Source organism: Cyprinus carpio, chromosome B9 (genome assembly GCF_018340385.1).
Source record: "Cyprinus carpio isolate SPL01 chromosome B9, ASM1834038v1, whole genome shotgun sequence".
Classification (NCBI taxonomy): Eukaryota; Metazoa; Chordata; class Actinopteri; order Cypriniformes; family Cyprinidae; genus Cyprinus; species Cyprinus carpio.
The window spans coordinates 13,596,197-13,614,081 of record NC_056605.1 but is presented as its reverse complement, the minus strand read 5'-3'; the positions used below and the strand labels follow the sequence as shown (position 1 = coordinate 13,614,081).

General features: G+C 37.3%; 1 protein-coding gene across 5 annotated transcripts in view; it reads right to left on the bottom strand.

Moving 5' to 3' along the window:
• LOC109051652 (thrombospondin type-1 domain-containing protein 7B-like) overlaps positions 1 to 17,885 on the bottom strand; it is a 223,531-nt gene that overhangs the window by 26,735 nt on the left and 178,911 nt on the right. For 4 of the 5 annotated variants that reach the window (XR_006155584.1, XM_042731041.1, XM_042731040.1 and 1 more), the window contains 3 exons: positions 14,403 to 14,669; positions 13,971 to 14,149; positions 2,086 to 2,091 (listed from right to left, as the gene is read on the bottom strand). Coding sequence is in view for 4 of the 5 variants with exons in the window: in XM_042731041.1 (XP_042586975.1) it covers positions 2,086 to 2,091; positions 13,971 to 14,149; positions 14,403 to 14,669 (452 nt within the window). In the remaining variant the exon portion in view is untranslated. The remainder of the gene's footprint in view (positions 1 to 2,085; positions 2,092 to 13,970; positions 14,150 to 14,402; positions 14,670 to 17,885) is intronic. The other variant, XM_042731042.1, reaches the window with a different exon arrangement.

Below are 17,885 nucleotides of genomic sequence, written 5' to 3'. Positions count from 1 at the left end.
AAACAATCAGAATGTACACAGGTATTTATATAAGTAATTTTACTGACAATAAGAGTTACCTGTAACACTGTTGTTTATTTACTGAACATCAACTGTTATTTTTCTAATATTGTTTTAGCAATTTTCTTTTTAATTCTTAAATTATTGTCAGCAATTGCATTCATCCAAAACATTAAATGTGCATATCCAATACTATTATATTTCAATCTACTGTTGAAATCAGGCATTATGAGGACTAGACTAACAAACATTATATTCAGTATCATTCAGAATTTAGTAATATATAACACACTAGCTAGCCTATACATTTTTTGTTTTCATGCAGCCTCTGAAAGTTCATTTGTAAGCCAACAGTTTGGAAAGACAGGTCACAAATTAATGTTTTGGAGGGATAGGTCACTTATATTAAAATTATAAACAGGACAGCCTCGAATCAGAACATTTCTTTCTTTTTATAACATCTTTCTTTAAATAATCTCATTGTTATATAAGACCCACTGCTTTGTACAGCTCATTTTACAATGGAATTCCATGCAATACAGCTGGAGCAACACTGAACATGTATTGATCAATTTGTTTGGGCTCACAATTATGGATTTTGATTACCTAATATTGCAAAAGAAGAAAAAAAATTGACAAAAATGCAAATTGCTGCTAATAAAGTCTCAACTGGTTGCATTAATCCAGTAGTAATTCTCGTTATTAACAATCCATTAACTATGACTTTGGCCTTAATAAACTACTAATTTGCTGCTTATTAATAGTTAGTAGGGTAGTTGTTATGTATTAGGGATGTAGAATATGGTCATGCAGAATATTTGCTATAATAAATAGCCACTATGTTATTAAAAAGCATGCTAATAAGGTCCCTATACTAAAGTTTTACCGAAAACTGTTTTCAAACATTGTGTATTGTTGTTCTCAGTCTCTCACAGCATTGTTTTGGTTTTCGTCAGATGTGTGTCTGCTCTGATTAAGCTCTATTTTTTGGTGGCTGATGACTGGCGAGAGGCTTTTTGATGTGGCACATGTAGGGTATTCTCCTACTTCTTAACTTCAGTAGACATGATTTCATTTAAAAATGAGTCCAGAAGCCAAAAACTGAAGTCTATCAATTCATCAAACCTCATACGAAAGTGGCTTATGACAACACAGTGAACAAATGAGACTGTACGTTTATAGCTTCCTCCCCAAGGGGATATACAGACCCTAACACACACTCTCAAAATATCCCATCTGGCCCTGCAGCTGCTAAAAGCCCCATCAACGCTCTCCTCTTGTCTCCTCTCGTCTCTCCTCGTCTCCTCTCCTCTCCTTTAATGAGTGTCATTGAATTTCCAATTACAATAATCAAACAAGTGTTAAGACGATGCTCAAGATGTGAGAAGTGAGTGAAAAGATGATGAATGAAATTGGCAATAAATCTACTGAAGCATTAAAAAAAGGGTAATTTCATTAACATAGACAAACATCAAGCTCTACAAACATGACGATATCAAGAAATGAAATTGCCATGGTAAGAAACAATCATTAATTCAGCATCACTCATCAACAGCAGCAAACAATTTTATTTAAAAGCCCTTAATGGGGAAAGTCAGTTTTACGGCACGCATGACAGTTTTTTCTATGAGGCTCCAATAAATATCCAACCTGCCGTCTGACTTTTACAATGGAAAAGCGGCACTCCTTATTGCATATTAAAGAAAAGTTCCCGTCTGTTCTCTAAATAGCACAAACATAGGATTCTATTCTCCTTCACCGCAACTTTCCCTGCCTAGCTCTCAAGAGGAGGTAATATTTTAAGAAAAATAAACCAGCTATGCTGCTCACAGGTCAGTTCCTGTAACCTCCTGGAGAATGTATGTACTCTGGGCCGGATAATGAAGTCCCCTGATCCTTCTCAAATGTTAGTCAAAGGGCCAGAGACGACATGAAAATGTATTTCATACTTATTCAAATCTCAGTTGGCCTGTGATCAAAATACACTAGCGCTCCTCTTATTCAGAGGAGGGCTGGGGCCACGGAGGCCAGCGGGGCAGTGGGGTTAACAGATGCACAGGGAGAAACACAGAATGAGGCACTGACCTGAGCCTTTGAAGATGTCCATATTAGCAGTGCATGACAGGCAAAGGAGAGAGAAGAGAGATGATATATATATTAGTTTTGAGCTTTAACTTCTCCTGTGCAATAGCCGGTTGCTTTCTGGACTCGCTAAGTAACTCCCTTCAACAAATTAGAAAAGTACAGAAGAAATTCAATGCAGATTTTCTGGCTTTGTGTGCGTGTGTAATTCTGTTTATATGAAGGATGAAGATGAAGACAGTAATGACCGCGGTATGCTGCCAGATTGAAAATGTAATTAACTTTCTAAATTGCATTAATATCCAAAAGTCTAGAAAACAAATAGTGTTTTACACTAGAGGGAAAGGTGACCAAAACTTTAAAAATTATTTAAATCCTCCAGATATTCTATTATCTTCTACTTGATTCAAACTTAAGTATGAATGTTATAACATTAGATGCAAAATATCAAACCAAATGGCATTTCAGAAATTAGAAAAAAAAAAAAAATTCTGAACTTAAAAGTTGATGTACTGTTTAAAATTAATACAAATCTATTGGAACACTTTCATTGTTTTATAGTTCAACTGACAAAAAAAAAAAAAAACAGTCAATTCAAAATGGGTCAAAAATACGGAAGTGGATTAGGGCCAAGCAATAATAATAAAAAAAAACCATCTCGAGATTAAAGTCCTTAAATTTAGAGAAAAAACTTATTACATTTCAAGAAAAAAGTTGAGGTAAAATGTTGAGATTAAACTCATTAAATTTCGAGAATAAAGTTGTTATATTTTGTGAAGAAAAAAAACTCGTTAAATTTCGAGAAAAAAAGTAAAAATAAAATGTTGAGAAACTCGTTAAATTAAGAGAAAAAAAGTCATTCAATTGCGAGAAAAACAGTCATTAAATTTTGAGAAAAAAACTTAATAATCTACTCGAAATAAGATGTTGAGAATAAACTCATTAAATTACGTGAAAAAACTCATTAAATTTCAAGAAAAAAATCATTAAATTTCGAGAAAAAAGTCTAAATAAGATGTTGAGAATAAACTAATAAAATTTCAAGAAAAAAACTCGCTAAATTTTGAGAAAAAAGTTGAGAATGAACACACTAGTGTAATGTTCATTTAATCTCGTTGGACAGTGTTGTTTAGTGTCTACAGTGGGTTTGGTTGGGGACTAAAGCACTGGGGAGTGGAGTATGATACAATCGACTGGGTTCGAGCCCAACTTTTGCCAAACTCGCTTTTCTTCCTTTTCTCATCACATAACGCATCAGAAAAGTGAATGGCAGGGCTGTTTCATCTGCCTTTAAACTACTTTAAATCACTGTGACATTTGTGGTTTGTATAGGAGAGCTCACCTCCAAACCAAATGCTTCTCGCAATGCTGTTCAGTGCTCACCTGATCGAGACCTGCGAGTAAACACATTTGTTCTGAGCTCGCGCTGCGCTGTCTTTAGGCAGAGCTAATAACAGTCCGTGCTGCGCGCTTCACACGAGTAGCTCTCTTCCGCTTTCGGTGCGCTAAAAAAATGACAGCGCATATGAGTTATCAAATTGTTGACACTCACGTTTTACCGATACATCTGGCCTAAAATTTAGTGCTGTCACCTTGTGCTGACATTGTGAAACTGCATGATTTGTAAATTATGTTTGGCGGGCCACATATAATAGCCTACATTTCAATAGACAAGCTGCTGGCCGTTTAAAATTCATCCACAGGCCGTATTTGGTGAAAATAGTTATATGTACTATTTACACTAAGTGACAACAGCAGCATTTTAGATATGTGCTTTTTACACTAACGTTAAGTTTAAATGTTCTCGCTAATGTGGGTTTTATTCATGTAAACATAAGAGGAGAGCACTGTGACTGTTAATCTATTTTAATACCACACCAGATCACACGCAGGCAGGATGCAACGACTTCTCCACATCAACAACATAACACTGCCCTCTAGTGGGAAGTTGATGTAAATAGCATCAATACTTACAGACTGAGTTACTTTAATAACCTATATGCAGCCATATATACTACAAAGTGAAAATAGCCATTCTATTTAAGTTGTGTAAAAGTTGCAGATCTTTGCAATCAGTGCAAATAGTAGATAATCAGATGCTATTCATACATATAAATAATGACAGATACTATTTGCACCTCAGTATTTTTGTAGTTTAAAAGGATGCAATAATAACATTGTTTTTAATAACAATGATTTATTAAATAGATGCTGTCTTATTGGGATAATAAAGCCCTTCCTAAAGCCTGCCTACCCATAATTAATATATTATTATTATAAACTGGTTAAGCAGTTGATTTCCACTTTTCTGATGTGATATGTGATGAGAAATGGAAGAAAAGTGATTTTGGCAAAAGACAGACTCAAACTCAGTCGATCGTATCATACTTCACTCCCCAGTGCATTACTCTCCAACCTCCACCACTGTAGACACTAAACAACATGACACCAGTGTGTTTATTCTTGACTTTTTCCTCGAAATTTAACGACTTTTTTTCACGTAATTTAATGAGTGTATTCTCAACATTTTATTTTGACTTTTTTCTCAAAATTTAATGTTTTTTTTTCTCAAAATGTAACGACTTTTTTTCTCGTAATTTAATGTTTATTCTCAACATTTTTTCTTGACTTTTTTTTTCTTGCAATTTAATGAGTTTATTCTCAACATTTTATTTAGACTTTTTTCTCTGAATTTAAAGATTTTTTTTCTCGAAATTTAACGACTTTAATCTCAAGAAGGTTTTATTTTTATTATTATTGCTAGGCCCTAATCCTCTTCCGTACAAAAAGGTGAAGATACTTTTGAGAAAAGTAACATGTTTGTAGATAATACTTTGTCTGATATTTTGTATCTTATGCAAAAACATTCATTGATTTTTAAGAGTCCAAATGTTGTTTCTAGCCACCGTAAACATGAAATATATATTTAGCTTAAATAAAAATATTTAAACATTTAATTATTTCTTTCAGAATATTTTACACAATATACAGACAGCATGCTACATATATTTTTAATATAATACTGTAAGATATTGTATTATGTTCTGATATTGAATTATTCATACAGCATGTTTTGGCTAACAACAAGATACTTATAAAAGAGATATAATTGTTGTGCATAGTGGGTCAAAGCACTGCTAAAAGAGCACAAAACAAACACTGAGGGCATCCAAAGTGTATATAATATATGCACACCCCCACACACACAGAGCCCTAACGTGAGAGCAGCATTTACATGAGCAGCAGAGACAGCAGTGGTAAGCCTGGCAGGCAACTCTCGACTCTATAAATCTCTTTAAGTGTCACAGCCTGACTCAAACTTCAAACAGATTGGGCCATTACTGTCTCCTGGCCCCTGGAATCAGACAAAACAATCGGGGTACACTGAAACACAGGGAGATAAATGCTACCACGGTGATGCCTTCTAATACACTTAAGATGATGTTCTGATATTGAAACGCTGATACAAGGCAAAAATGGGAGACAAAATGAAAGGATGAGATTTCAGGAAGTACCGGCGGGCAGGGCAGACCTAGTATGCTCACACTGAAGCTCTAAAACAATGTTTTAGGACACCAAGACTCTGTGTGGTTTTATCTGACAGCTGCCAATAAAAGATCTTTGAAAACTTCAATGGAATGGGACAAGTTTTTAACAAATGCACCAGCATTTACTCACCCTAAAGTGACTTCTGTGATTTTTGTAGAAGTGTGAGAGACAAGTAATGGCATATGGCAAGATTTTCAGTCCAGAGTAACTTAATTTATTTTTGTTCCTTGCACAAAGGTATTATGGCTTTTAAAGAGTTGAAATATAGCTTGAGTAATATTGACTACTTTTATTGTGGGGTTTTTTGGCGCTTGACAGTCTGGTCACTGTATTATGAATATTCTTATGAATTAAGAATGTTTTATTGCATGGGTAAACATATAAAATGCTCAGTTAATACAAAAAAAGTTTTGTACTATTGTTAAACACCAGACTTTTGAGCAGTAGTGCATACATTATTTCAAAATAACTTTACAGAAAACAATGCCTTTAAAACCCCCAGCTGGCAGCCAATGACTTGACAAGACATGAAAATGAAAAACTCCTTAAGATGCTTAAGTAGAATGAGGAAATGCCATCATCGTCTGGCAGGCACATATTTAAATAAATCTCCACATGATCCATAATCATGTAATCTTTTTGTCATAAGGGTCTGTAACTAAATGAGTGTGAGTAATGATGAACGATTCCTTTAAACTCCACTGAATGATCAGATACAAACCAAATTTGTCTTGACAGGAATCATTTCAGTGTGGCAGATTATTCACAACCATCATCTCAATGTAATAAATGCTCTGAAACTGTGGAGGAGTTTTTTTTAAATGCACAATTTTACTACTAATTCAATCATTTAAATGACTCCACACATACACACACATTTTTAAGAGACAATTAATACCTCTCATACCTCTATATTAGTCCTTAATTCAAACGCTAAGCAGCTATTCATTCCAATACCAAGATCTTTCATTGGATTAACGCTTAGAGTTACATTTCTGACCTCCTTTTCCAACAAGGGGATTCCATGGCTATCAGATGACAAGTGAGCATTTATTATTTATATCATCACGCAGTTCTCTTTTCGTTATTCTAATTAGTTGATAAAGTGATGGCTAACCTTTGTAACATAGCTAAATGCTCCAGGCCATCTGGACTGCAGGAGGACTTTCACAAAGCTGGAAAAACTCCAAGAGCAAATTGAGCACCACACCACCAGGGACCAAACAATATGCATATTCAGAACGACTGTGTGATGCAGAAGATTATCAGAGGAGGAACAAGAGTGCCAACACCGACCACATGGGTTTTACAACTTTTACTCACCTTCTCAACCTGCTGTAGATTGGAGCCGGTATTTTCTGGTGTCGGTATTTTCTCAATTTTCCAATTTCACACCATTCTACACCCAGGTCACATGACCTAACATCATAAAATCCAGAGGTTTGGCGTCATTGCTGTGCCCTGATCAAATTGCTTCAGAAGACATAAACTTCTGAAGTTGTTTGGATTACTTTTACAGTGCCACTGAGATAATGGAAATACAAACTGATAGCTTTGTACATTTATTACAAAGCTCCTTCGTGCAAAAAATCAGAGAAACGAATTCCACCTGCCTTGGATGTGTGGCGATAAATAAAGATTCGATGACGCTAATCTAATGCTAGGATTGTCACTGCGAGCAAGGAATCTTTCACCCTTTTACGCCTCCTCTTGTTGAAATGTTTTCTGATTATAAATGAGTCCAAGCGCAATTCAAGCTCATAGGATAAATAACAGCTCCTCTGGCATCGAACACATTTGAGAGAGTGTGTGAGAGAGATGTGGAGAAATGCTGTGGGCCACTCATTAATGAAGTGAAGCAGCTTTTGCCCAAATCAAAACATCAATCTCCAAAGACCTCTCTGCTAAACAAACCTCCAAGTCAACAATTTGACAGGGAGTATCAAAGCATAACATCTCTTTCGCCTAATCATTCGGCACAAATACAGTACATTTTCCCACAGTTGGAAATGCCAGATATACACGCAAAGCCTAAATGAAAAACATATTGATTTTGTTGTTTTCAATAAAGGAATCTGTGATTGTTTCAGCATCAGGGCAGGGCACCGCAGTTATGGCCATAACCGGCGAGCAGCAACATATTTTGCCCGAAATGCACTTGAAAACTGTGACACATATCATCATCTGTAAGTGGCTGAACTCTGCACCAATTATGGAGGCGGCAGTTGAGGGGGAGAGCAGCTTTCATCTGCTTATTTCCACACTTGTTTCCAGTTAACAAAAGAAAATGTCACACCGTTTAAACCGGTCAGTCTCGAGAGCCTTCCTTTAAATGAACCCCCAATCAAACCAAGGGTAAGATTTCAGGAGAGTCACAATAGCCCCTTTCACACTGCACATTGGTCCTGAAAAACTGCCGGAAAGGCAAACACGTCCCAGGATTGATTCCGGGGTCGATCCCGGGTCGGGAACCTAGTAACATTGCTGGGTTCAGTCCCAGAACGAGCTCTGTGTGAACAAAAGCCAGAACCAATGCTGTAAAGGGTGTGAAGTAGTGATGACGCACGTCATCGTGCAACTCTTTTACCGGGTGTTTTGAAGGCAGATCAATGTTTGCGACGAAAAAATATGTGCAAACTGTAATGAAGCAGAGATCAGTTAGCTCCTCACTATCCCGTGTATTATTTCCCGTGTATTATCTGGAATCTTAGTGTGAAAGGGGCTTATAACAGACTTAAGTTTCACTGTAATGCTACAATAGGCAACTTGTCAGAGACATTTTACAAAAAAACTCTACATATGAGATGACCTCTATCAGCTCTGGACAAAATTCTGATTTTAACGATTGGTTTAAACCTATTTTATGTTTATTCCTTTTATTTTATGAGAGTTAATATGAATAGAATTGGCCACTGAGTTTTAAAATGGAATTACAGAAAGTTGAATTTACTGAATTGTAACAAACTAATTCAACAAAAAAAAAGGGGGGGAGGGGGTCATTAGTCAAACTCCCAAAGTTTTGCAGCATGCCATAATTACATGATTAATTAATTGACAAATTACGCCCATTTATACAGACTTATTTCTGTACATAAAGTTAAATACTGTCAAAAGATCAAAACAAGTCATCTAAACAAGTTTTATGTTTATATACATTTCTCAAAAAATACTGGTAAATGTAGTTTTCATTGTCCAAAAAAGTTATCTTATTAAATACAGTGAAATACATATTTAAGCATAAGCATATTTATACAATGCAACACTCATTTCTATAGGTGCCATTTCACAAAACACACAGATGATTATCAGCATAAGCACCACAATTCAATATATTAAGAACATGAATGTTAAGCACTGTACCAGGTTGCCAACAATAGGTAGCTTTGTACACCAGTCTAATTCTAATTGTAACATGCTGTAATATGATTAAAAAAAAAAAAAAAAATCAGTGTGCACAGAAGTATAACGTCTTTGTGAGGTTTAACAACAGCCTTTCATCATGTTTCCCTATGCTGTAGTGCATGTAATCTTGCAGAGCAGTCACAGCATACAAAAGCATGACAAGATGGTTTCTAAAAGTCTACTTCCGAGCTAAAGACGTGCTTCATTTAGAAGCTGTGGGAGAGGCAGAAATGCTTTATAGGGAGATTGGTTTCTAAGCACAGATTTACAGAGGTTGTTAAATTATGCAAGCCTGCTGAACACAGGCTCATCTCATCAGCAGAACAGTCTGCCTCAGCGCACATGATGGCTACCATATGGCACCCAGCTCTGGAGGTGGGCAAGAAGAATGTTCTTTACACAGCGAATCTAGCACCGAGCCCTCCACTGTGGGTAAAACAGACTTCAAACTGCGGCGGAGACTGCACCAGCCCTGAGGAGGACTGCATCTGTTGCACCTGATAGAAACATCACTATTTCCCACACTTAGTAATGAGGACCCTACACATTAAAGTAAGAGCCAGAAAATTACATGTCACTAGTGATTCAGAAACATGGACTATTTCACACAAATGAGAACAAGTCATATTTGTGAGGTTATGCACGGCACTGTAATGAAGTACAAGGAGTTATTTAGAAGTGGAGCAAGGAAATATCAATGTTACAGAAGTGCACTCAAATCTTGTTCAAGTGTCTAAACAAACTGATGAAAATGCTGTTCGAAACCAAAGACAGCTGTCTAGCTGCATAGTCAGCCAATGACTAAACAGAGAGTGTTTGAGTACTAAGGCTCCCAAACAGGCTTCCAAAACCACTTGATGTAATAATCTACAATAAATTCAAGAGACAACCAACTAAATATCCATCCATCCTTCCTTCAAGGAGCTTATGTTCAAAAGTCCATCTATTTTCATTCATTCGAAAAGAGAAGCCTGTAAATTCTGCTAAACAACTCATTTTGTGTTCCATGAAAAGAATGTGTTTCAAATGACGTGAGTTAAGGGATAGTTCACCCAAATATGACAATTCTGTCATTAATTACTCATCCTCATGTTGTTCCAAACCCGTAAGACCTCCAGAACACAAATTAAGATATTTTTGGTGAAATTTGAGAGCTTTCTGACCCTGCATAGACAGCAATGTAACAGAGTACCAGGATGCATTCCATGGTACTCTTGTGAACTAATGTCACATGGACAATTTTAACAATGTCCTTAAAATGTTACTGGGCCTGGGAAGATTTCAGTTACATTGCTGTCTATGAAGGGGCAGAAAGCTCTCGGATTTCATCACAAATATCTTAATTAGTGTTTCAAAGATGAATGAAGGTCTTACAGGTTTGAAATGACATGAGGGTGTATAATTTGACAGAATTTTCATTTTTTGGGTGAACTATCCCTTTAACACATGATGGCATCTCTATAAAACAATAGCTAAACCCATCAGACACTTGTTTAATGTGTTTTTTCAGGATCAGGAGCATGTGGCACTAATGTAGCCAGTTCCTGCACAGTTCAATTTACAGATCAGTAGTAAGACACAGTGTAGGGATGACATGCCTTCATGCACAACATCCTCCCGCTTCCGTCACAGTGGCTGATGGAGCATGAGGAGGCGAGATAAGAATATCAATCTCATCTCTGTCGAGTGACTCACTGTGGGGAATGGTGCAAGAGGAAACATCTGGAGAAGGTTGCGCATCATCCAGTCTCCCATTTGGCGCGGCTGACGGCAGACAATCACAGGGCAAAGACGGTCAGAATCATCAGCATTTATCAGGATAATGAAATGGAACGCTCTTCAATTGACGTGTGGTAAGCTGCACACTGCTTAAATAAGTCATCCTCCCAGGAAGGAGAAAGGAAAGCTAGAGCATTGGGTTCTCGCAAAAAGCTATGGGCGACAGGAAGAAGACGCTGCAGCCCTACACCCGTGTTATGTCCTTATAGGGTGAGCATCTCAGACAACCGATCAATAGATAAGTGGTGGAAAGACAACTCTGGTCAGCTGTTTACTAGTCCGAATGGGAGCCTGAACAATCTAGTGATTGTGACAGGCCTCTCCAAGCCTGTAATACCCGAAAGCCTAAATAATAAATGAATGCAGAGAACTGCCCTGCTCTTTGACTCACAGCAGAAAGCTGCACTAGGGAAAGTGAGGATTGCTTGTTAAAGGTAGGGGCCAGACAGCCAGATACAGATTATCACAGACACATAACAAGCCAAAGCTCAAAAGGAATTTGGCGTGTTAACAAAGTTTCTTTACCTAGTCCTTTTGCAAATAATATACTTAAAGATAATACGACAACAAAAAAGCCTACTCCAGACATGTGATCCAATCTGCTGCAAATCACATGAATTTGATGTGAACATACTGAAATGTCAATTAAAGTGTTGATAGTGCACAACCTGATTTTTTTAGGAAAATGTTTGCCAGTCTTGAATTACACTTTGAATGCTTTGAGCATGGCGCTCCGAACCATAAACTGCACTAATAAGGTTTTTCGATTGTTCTTGGACCAGTAGTTTCAACACAAAGACATTCACTCTGCTTTTCTTAATCTCCAGCCCTTAGAATAGAAAAATCCCTAGGAATCAGAGAAAAAATAAATGTATGACACATAAAATTATAATAAATTTTAACATTTATAAATTGCCCATCTTTAATATCAAGCACAATATGTGATTATTACATAAGGAGGTCAAAACGTTTGTCAGTCAATGTTCCAGACAGTGATTGGATTTAGGGATGTACAACATTTTATCCATCAAACATTTTTGGTAAAAAAATCTCACTGCTGGAGATGGACAATGGGCTGAACATCTGAAAAGAAAAACTGCTACTTTAAGATTGTATATATATATGATTATACAAAGACAAAAGACAAAAAACAAAGACAAAAAACAGACATGAAACAACCCCAGTTTAATTAAATTGAATGTACAGTAAACACTAAATGTTGATAGATGATATATGAGGCCAAAAGAGGTGATGCATGCAGCTGTTGAGATGTGCACTTCACTGAGTCTTGTAGATAAATTGTCTAGAAGTCTAGAGAAGCATAATTAAAGCTTCCAAGATGTGCATTAAAATGATCACATTAATACTGATTCATTTATAATGATAGTAATAGTTTTGTGCACACATAGCATGTGGATGCCATAAATAGTGAAAGGCTATTTAAAACAAAAAAAATGTAACACATGGAAAGTGGAAATATCTCTAAACCCTCTGTTTTAAAAGGCTCATTTAAAATGATCAGCATTTTCAGTTTCAGCACGAATATCCTGAAGTTTACATTTTGGACAAATTTTCATTTTGATGCATCACTATTCAGATAAAGAGCAAATGGAGAGTTGTGCTGCAACACCAAGGTCATGGGTTTAATTTCCAAGGAAGGCGTTAACTGATAAAATGTAATAAATAATGCTTCACCACTCATAAAAAAATCTTCCGCCAAATGCATGAAAGCGTTAAGAAAAAAAAGTAGTCTTTTCTAAAGTTATAGAATCAGAATAGATCCAACCAATAAATGTGCTCAGATATACCAAGATACCAAACACTGCTTTCAAAATTCAGAGATTTCAATATGAACTCCAACATTTCCCATCAAACCCTTCTGAGAACTACATTAAGTCTTCTGAGCTATAAAAGGGCATCCTCAGAGCGACACAATTTTCATCAGGGCCTCTCTCAAACTCAAACACATTCACACACACAAATCCACTGTGGCTTTGGTGGTGACTTTCCACTATACTTATAAAGAAATCTCAATCTCCACACCTTTGCAAAGTGGGCCGCTTCAAAAACCGCCAGCTGCACAGCCTCTCTGCCAAGACCACAGAGCGGCCATTTGCAAAATGTTAACAGTAAGAGTTCATCTCCCCAAAAGATTGGAGGGGGCATTAGCCAAGGCAAACTCTGCCTTTAGCGAAGGGGTATTTTGAGTCCTGTTAAACAGTGGGTCCATAAAAGTTGTTAGTAGGCACTTAACCATCTGTACACACAGCAGCAATAGAATGCATTTGAATATTTTTCACGCACACTGCCTCATCTGCATACTGACCTCTAGAAACCAGCGTGTCCTCTGCAGCCCATTCCAGCACACACAGCACATTTATAATATCATTTCCCTTTAAAGCGAGACCCATCTGGGAGCAAGCTGTCGCAAATGTACTCAAAGACAAATGTACCTTCTTTATGCTATTCTACAGCGCCCTTACTCATGCATAAAGCACATCATTATTAAGCATTTCACCAAATAAGCATTTCTATCACCAAGATTGAACAATATGCGAGCCATATTTAACATAACACTTGTACAACACTTGTTTAACATAACACTTGTACAAACTGTCCTAACTAGCTGACAGCGAAAAGAGGAGAGGAGAGGTCACAAAAAGACAGTCTGCACTAATGGGCATGTTTTTCTGCAAAGAGCACAAATCTACAGCAATCAGGAAGAGTATTAACATGGACACTTGTTAGCACCTTTGTGCTGTCTCGCTGTGAGAGACAAAACTATTTAAAGAATGAGGAGATTGTGTTTGTTCATATTTTAGCTTTGAGGCTGAAGTACGTTCAGTAAACTGCACTTAATGAAGAGGCATGCATTAACCGGTGAAATGGTAATGAGTTGAATGTTAACCGTGCTGAAAATGCAAAATGTATCTCTAGGCGGCTTAAATATATTCCGTTGGGGATATTTCAGGCATTCAATAAAAACGGATGTGTTAAAGGCCCTAAATGAAACAGTTTACATGAGCGATTATCTGAATCATGATGCCTGTGATCATAGACCCTAATGATTCTCATTACTTGCTTCTCACTGATGATCCACCATATGGCAGTGGAAGCCCACAGAGATACTATTTCCCTATTGGGACCGCACATCTCACCTGATTCTTCAGGTCTAGTTTGGGGCATGGCCGCCCACCATTGAACGGCTTCTCCCGTAGCCATTTGGACCTGATTTTCAGCCCGCTGCCGCAGGAGGCGCTGCAGGCCGACCACGGTGACCAGTCACTCAGCTTGCAGTCCAGAGGGCAGGGTATGTGGCAGACCTCTTCCACCAGACCTGCAAAAGAGCATGTCGAGCAATCAGAGCGGCCGAGCCCCTGCCATTCAACATCACGCTATCAACATTAGCGGAAACACCTGGTGCCGATGCTGAGATCTCCATCTAATTTACACTGACAGTTCAGGGCACCCACAGCTTCCTATTTGACTAATGACTGCTTGCCTTCCCAGCGGAGAAAAAATTACTTGGCTCTTTACTGAGAGAGAGAGAGAAAGAGAGAAAAAGAAGATGGAAATGAGTAGATTCAAACCTGATTCACTGCAGAGGTCTGGGCTAACCAGGTGGGCTTCGTGGTCCAGACAGGCCACGGCACGATAACGTAATCCGTGACCGCAGTCACGCACCTCTCGCCGACCCCTCCATCCCTGAAGGGATCCTTGCACCGGGGTCTCCAATAGGATACAAGAGGACCAATTACCATACGGCTGAGAAACAAACTCCTCACACGGACAGGGCTCGGACTCCACCAGAGGGTACAAGTCTTCACGCTGACAGCGGTCTTGTTTCCGGCTCCGGCCTGAAATGGATGGAGAGCCAGAAAGAAAGATGGAAATAGAGAGGGGAAGCAATAAATAACAGAGACTAGTCATCTAAATTTTAGGTGCCATTTGGATGAAACATTCAGACAGCACTCATGTGTGTAATATACTTATCTGTCTTTGAAAATTATTAAAACATTAATGATGTCTGGATAACTGGACCATTATTCATTCTGCTGTCAACTGTGGACTGCTAAGTGCCGCTGCAAACATCCCCAGGGAACGATTAAAGAACTATTCTGAGTAGACTGAAATGGAAACGCTTAGTGACTATAGCAGAATAACTTCCAAGAAAGCATGCCGCTCTTTCCGCACACTACTGTATATATGATGGAGCAGACGTGTCCAGTCCTGCAGAGTTCAGCTCCAACTTTAATTAAACTAATCAAGGTCTTTAGGGTTACTAGAAATGTCCAGTATTGGAGCTAGGACGCAACAGCATTGCAGGATTATTGGTATGTATTTTGTCATCAAGGATATCTGATTAAAGTTCAAATTGTGCAAGGACTTTTTGGGGGACCAAATCTGCTCAACATTAAAGCTTATTAAAACTTCAAGAGCAGTACACTTACTACATGATGTTACCATGAGTCTGATTTTGATTCCCAGAGAATGCACAAACTGATAAAATTTACCTATTTAAATATATTTAAATGTTTGAATGCTTAAATATTACTTTTATACAACTATTGTTTTTTTTTTGACCCCTAAATAAAGACTATTGCCATCAATTAGTCAGTTATATGTACGCATTTAGCAGACACTTTTAACCAAAGCAACATACAAAAGAGGAACACAAGCAATTGTGGTAAAAAACAAAAACAAAAAAAAAACAATCAACAATAATCGTAATATACGACACCAGGTTCATTAGACAAACAGATTAGGAAGAAAGCTAGAATTACTCACCCTAATGTATTTCCAACTCCACAAGAATTTGGTTCATCTTCAAAACACAAAGATATGTTTAACGAAACCTGAGAGATTCTGTCCCTCCATTGAAAGTCCATTCACCAAAAACTCTCAGGTTGCGTTAAAATATCTTCAGTTGTGTTTCGAAGATGAAAGAAAGTCTAATGGGTTTGTAACAAAATGAGGGCAAGTAAATGATGACAGAATTGACATTTTTAGGTGAACAAATAACCCTTTAACCCTTTTATAGGGTTTTATAATAAGTGGTAAAGTTACATGTTTGTATGTTATAAATGTTTAGCACAAAGGTGGTTCTGAGAACTCAACCAACCAGACGTGTCTTCCTTTCTCTCTCCCACATTCTTTATTTTTAAATATACAAACATAGACCCGCAGCACTCTCATGGTCAGTGGACCATATACATCTAATTTATCTAATGAGGAGAGAAATGAATAGATATCACATCATAAAGGCTTCTGTTTATAAGGCTATTAGTTCCTCTTTGCACACTTCACTTCCTGGAACATTTCAAATTAGTCATGTCCATTAGACATGATGAATATTATTAGGTTATATAAATAAAAGGATCTGTTCATGAGGAGAGATGCTCCTTTTTAGATTTACTGTCACCAGCACTACAGACCAGCGTTCAACAGGGTCCTCAAATCTGTCAAGCATAATTCCATCAGCCTGTCAAACCTGTGGGCCACACTGGACAATTAAGCACGGTCAAGCTGAAGAGCTGTGAAATATGATGCTTTGATGTACTGGATTCAGAAGCTTTACGCATTTTGTTGTTTGATTGAAGGATGCTGCTGGGTTGCATCAATGAGATTGGTGTGGTTTTGCTGACAGCTAAAGCTTTTCAGATAATGCAGATGAAAGATCATCATCATTAAGCATGATGCAATCCAGTCAATCTCTGGTCGAGTCAAAAGCTAAATTATACTGTTTCAGAGAATATATGATTAGAAAGCTTTGCTCTTGGGTTTCAAATTAGCTGCACAGAGGGTCGACCAAGAAAACCAGGAGTATTTGTTGCTGGGATTTACGTGCATGGGTTTAGAGTGTATGCAAAATGGATTTATTTTTCATACTGTATATCTAAGGATACACATTCAAGTATTTCAAATCTGTACAATAATTAACAAATATCTTATAGGCAAGTGTTTATGATTTTCTTTTATGCAACAGTTTAATAGTTCAATAGATAGTTACAGGATAAGCTTGCAAATGTTCAACCAAATTTGTATTGCTAATATGTTGTTAGTACAGTACATGTAAATTAACAATGTCTACTCTTTCTCCATGTTACCTGCACTCAGATATCCCTGTTTATTTGTCAGCAAAAGTTTGCCAGATGATGCAAAATGTGTCATTTTGCATCATCCGGGAGACTTTTGACAGCTCCAGGGCTTTTGTTAAAAGTACAGATCGAGCTTCTGGATTTTTGCATTCCCACCCATAGACAGTTGGATCCAAAATTAATAGAGCATTATGTGTGTTGAATTTTTTTGGCAAATGGAATGCCACAGTCCTTTTCTCTGTTTTCCTACATAGAACTGATTAAACATATATATAGTTTAAATTACAAAATTGATCAATTGATCAATCAGAAAGCTTTACCTTTAATACTTAAGTGCATTAAAAATCAAATACTTTTGTACTTTATACTTTTACTGAAGTAATATTTTATTCAGTACTCAAGTACTTGATACTATATGTGTACTTCGTCCACCACTGGTTGAGTGTTCCTGAGCAACACACAAAAGAGCTGAACCCAAATAAATCTGTATAGAATAAACCCTGTTTATAAATAAATTGTTTGAATAGATAATTCAATGACTCACTCATAAACAGTCAACTGTTTTATTTCTTAATGAATTATATGGTTTAAAAAAATCGGTCGAGTGAATGATTATTTGACTTTCTCATAAACATTCTAACTGTCAGTATCTGTCTATCAGGTGGAGGCCTCTATATACAGTATACAGAGAGAGTGTGAGATGGACACAGAGACAGAGGTAGAGGCAAAGAGAAACTCACACTCTCACTGGTGTCCAGAAGTTTTCTGAGAAGTGTTTGCAAGCCTCCATCTGTTTTTGGTGTACAGAGGCGGTCAGTGATAGAAAACAACTCTAACAGTGTGAAATCTCTGTCAGTACACTGCAGCCTCACTGACAATCTGCTCTCTGCTTTCACTGCATGTTTGAGAGTATGTGCATATGTATATAAAAAACACACAGTTTTCAACAGTGACAATTCATTATTGATGACACCT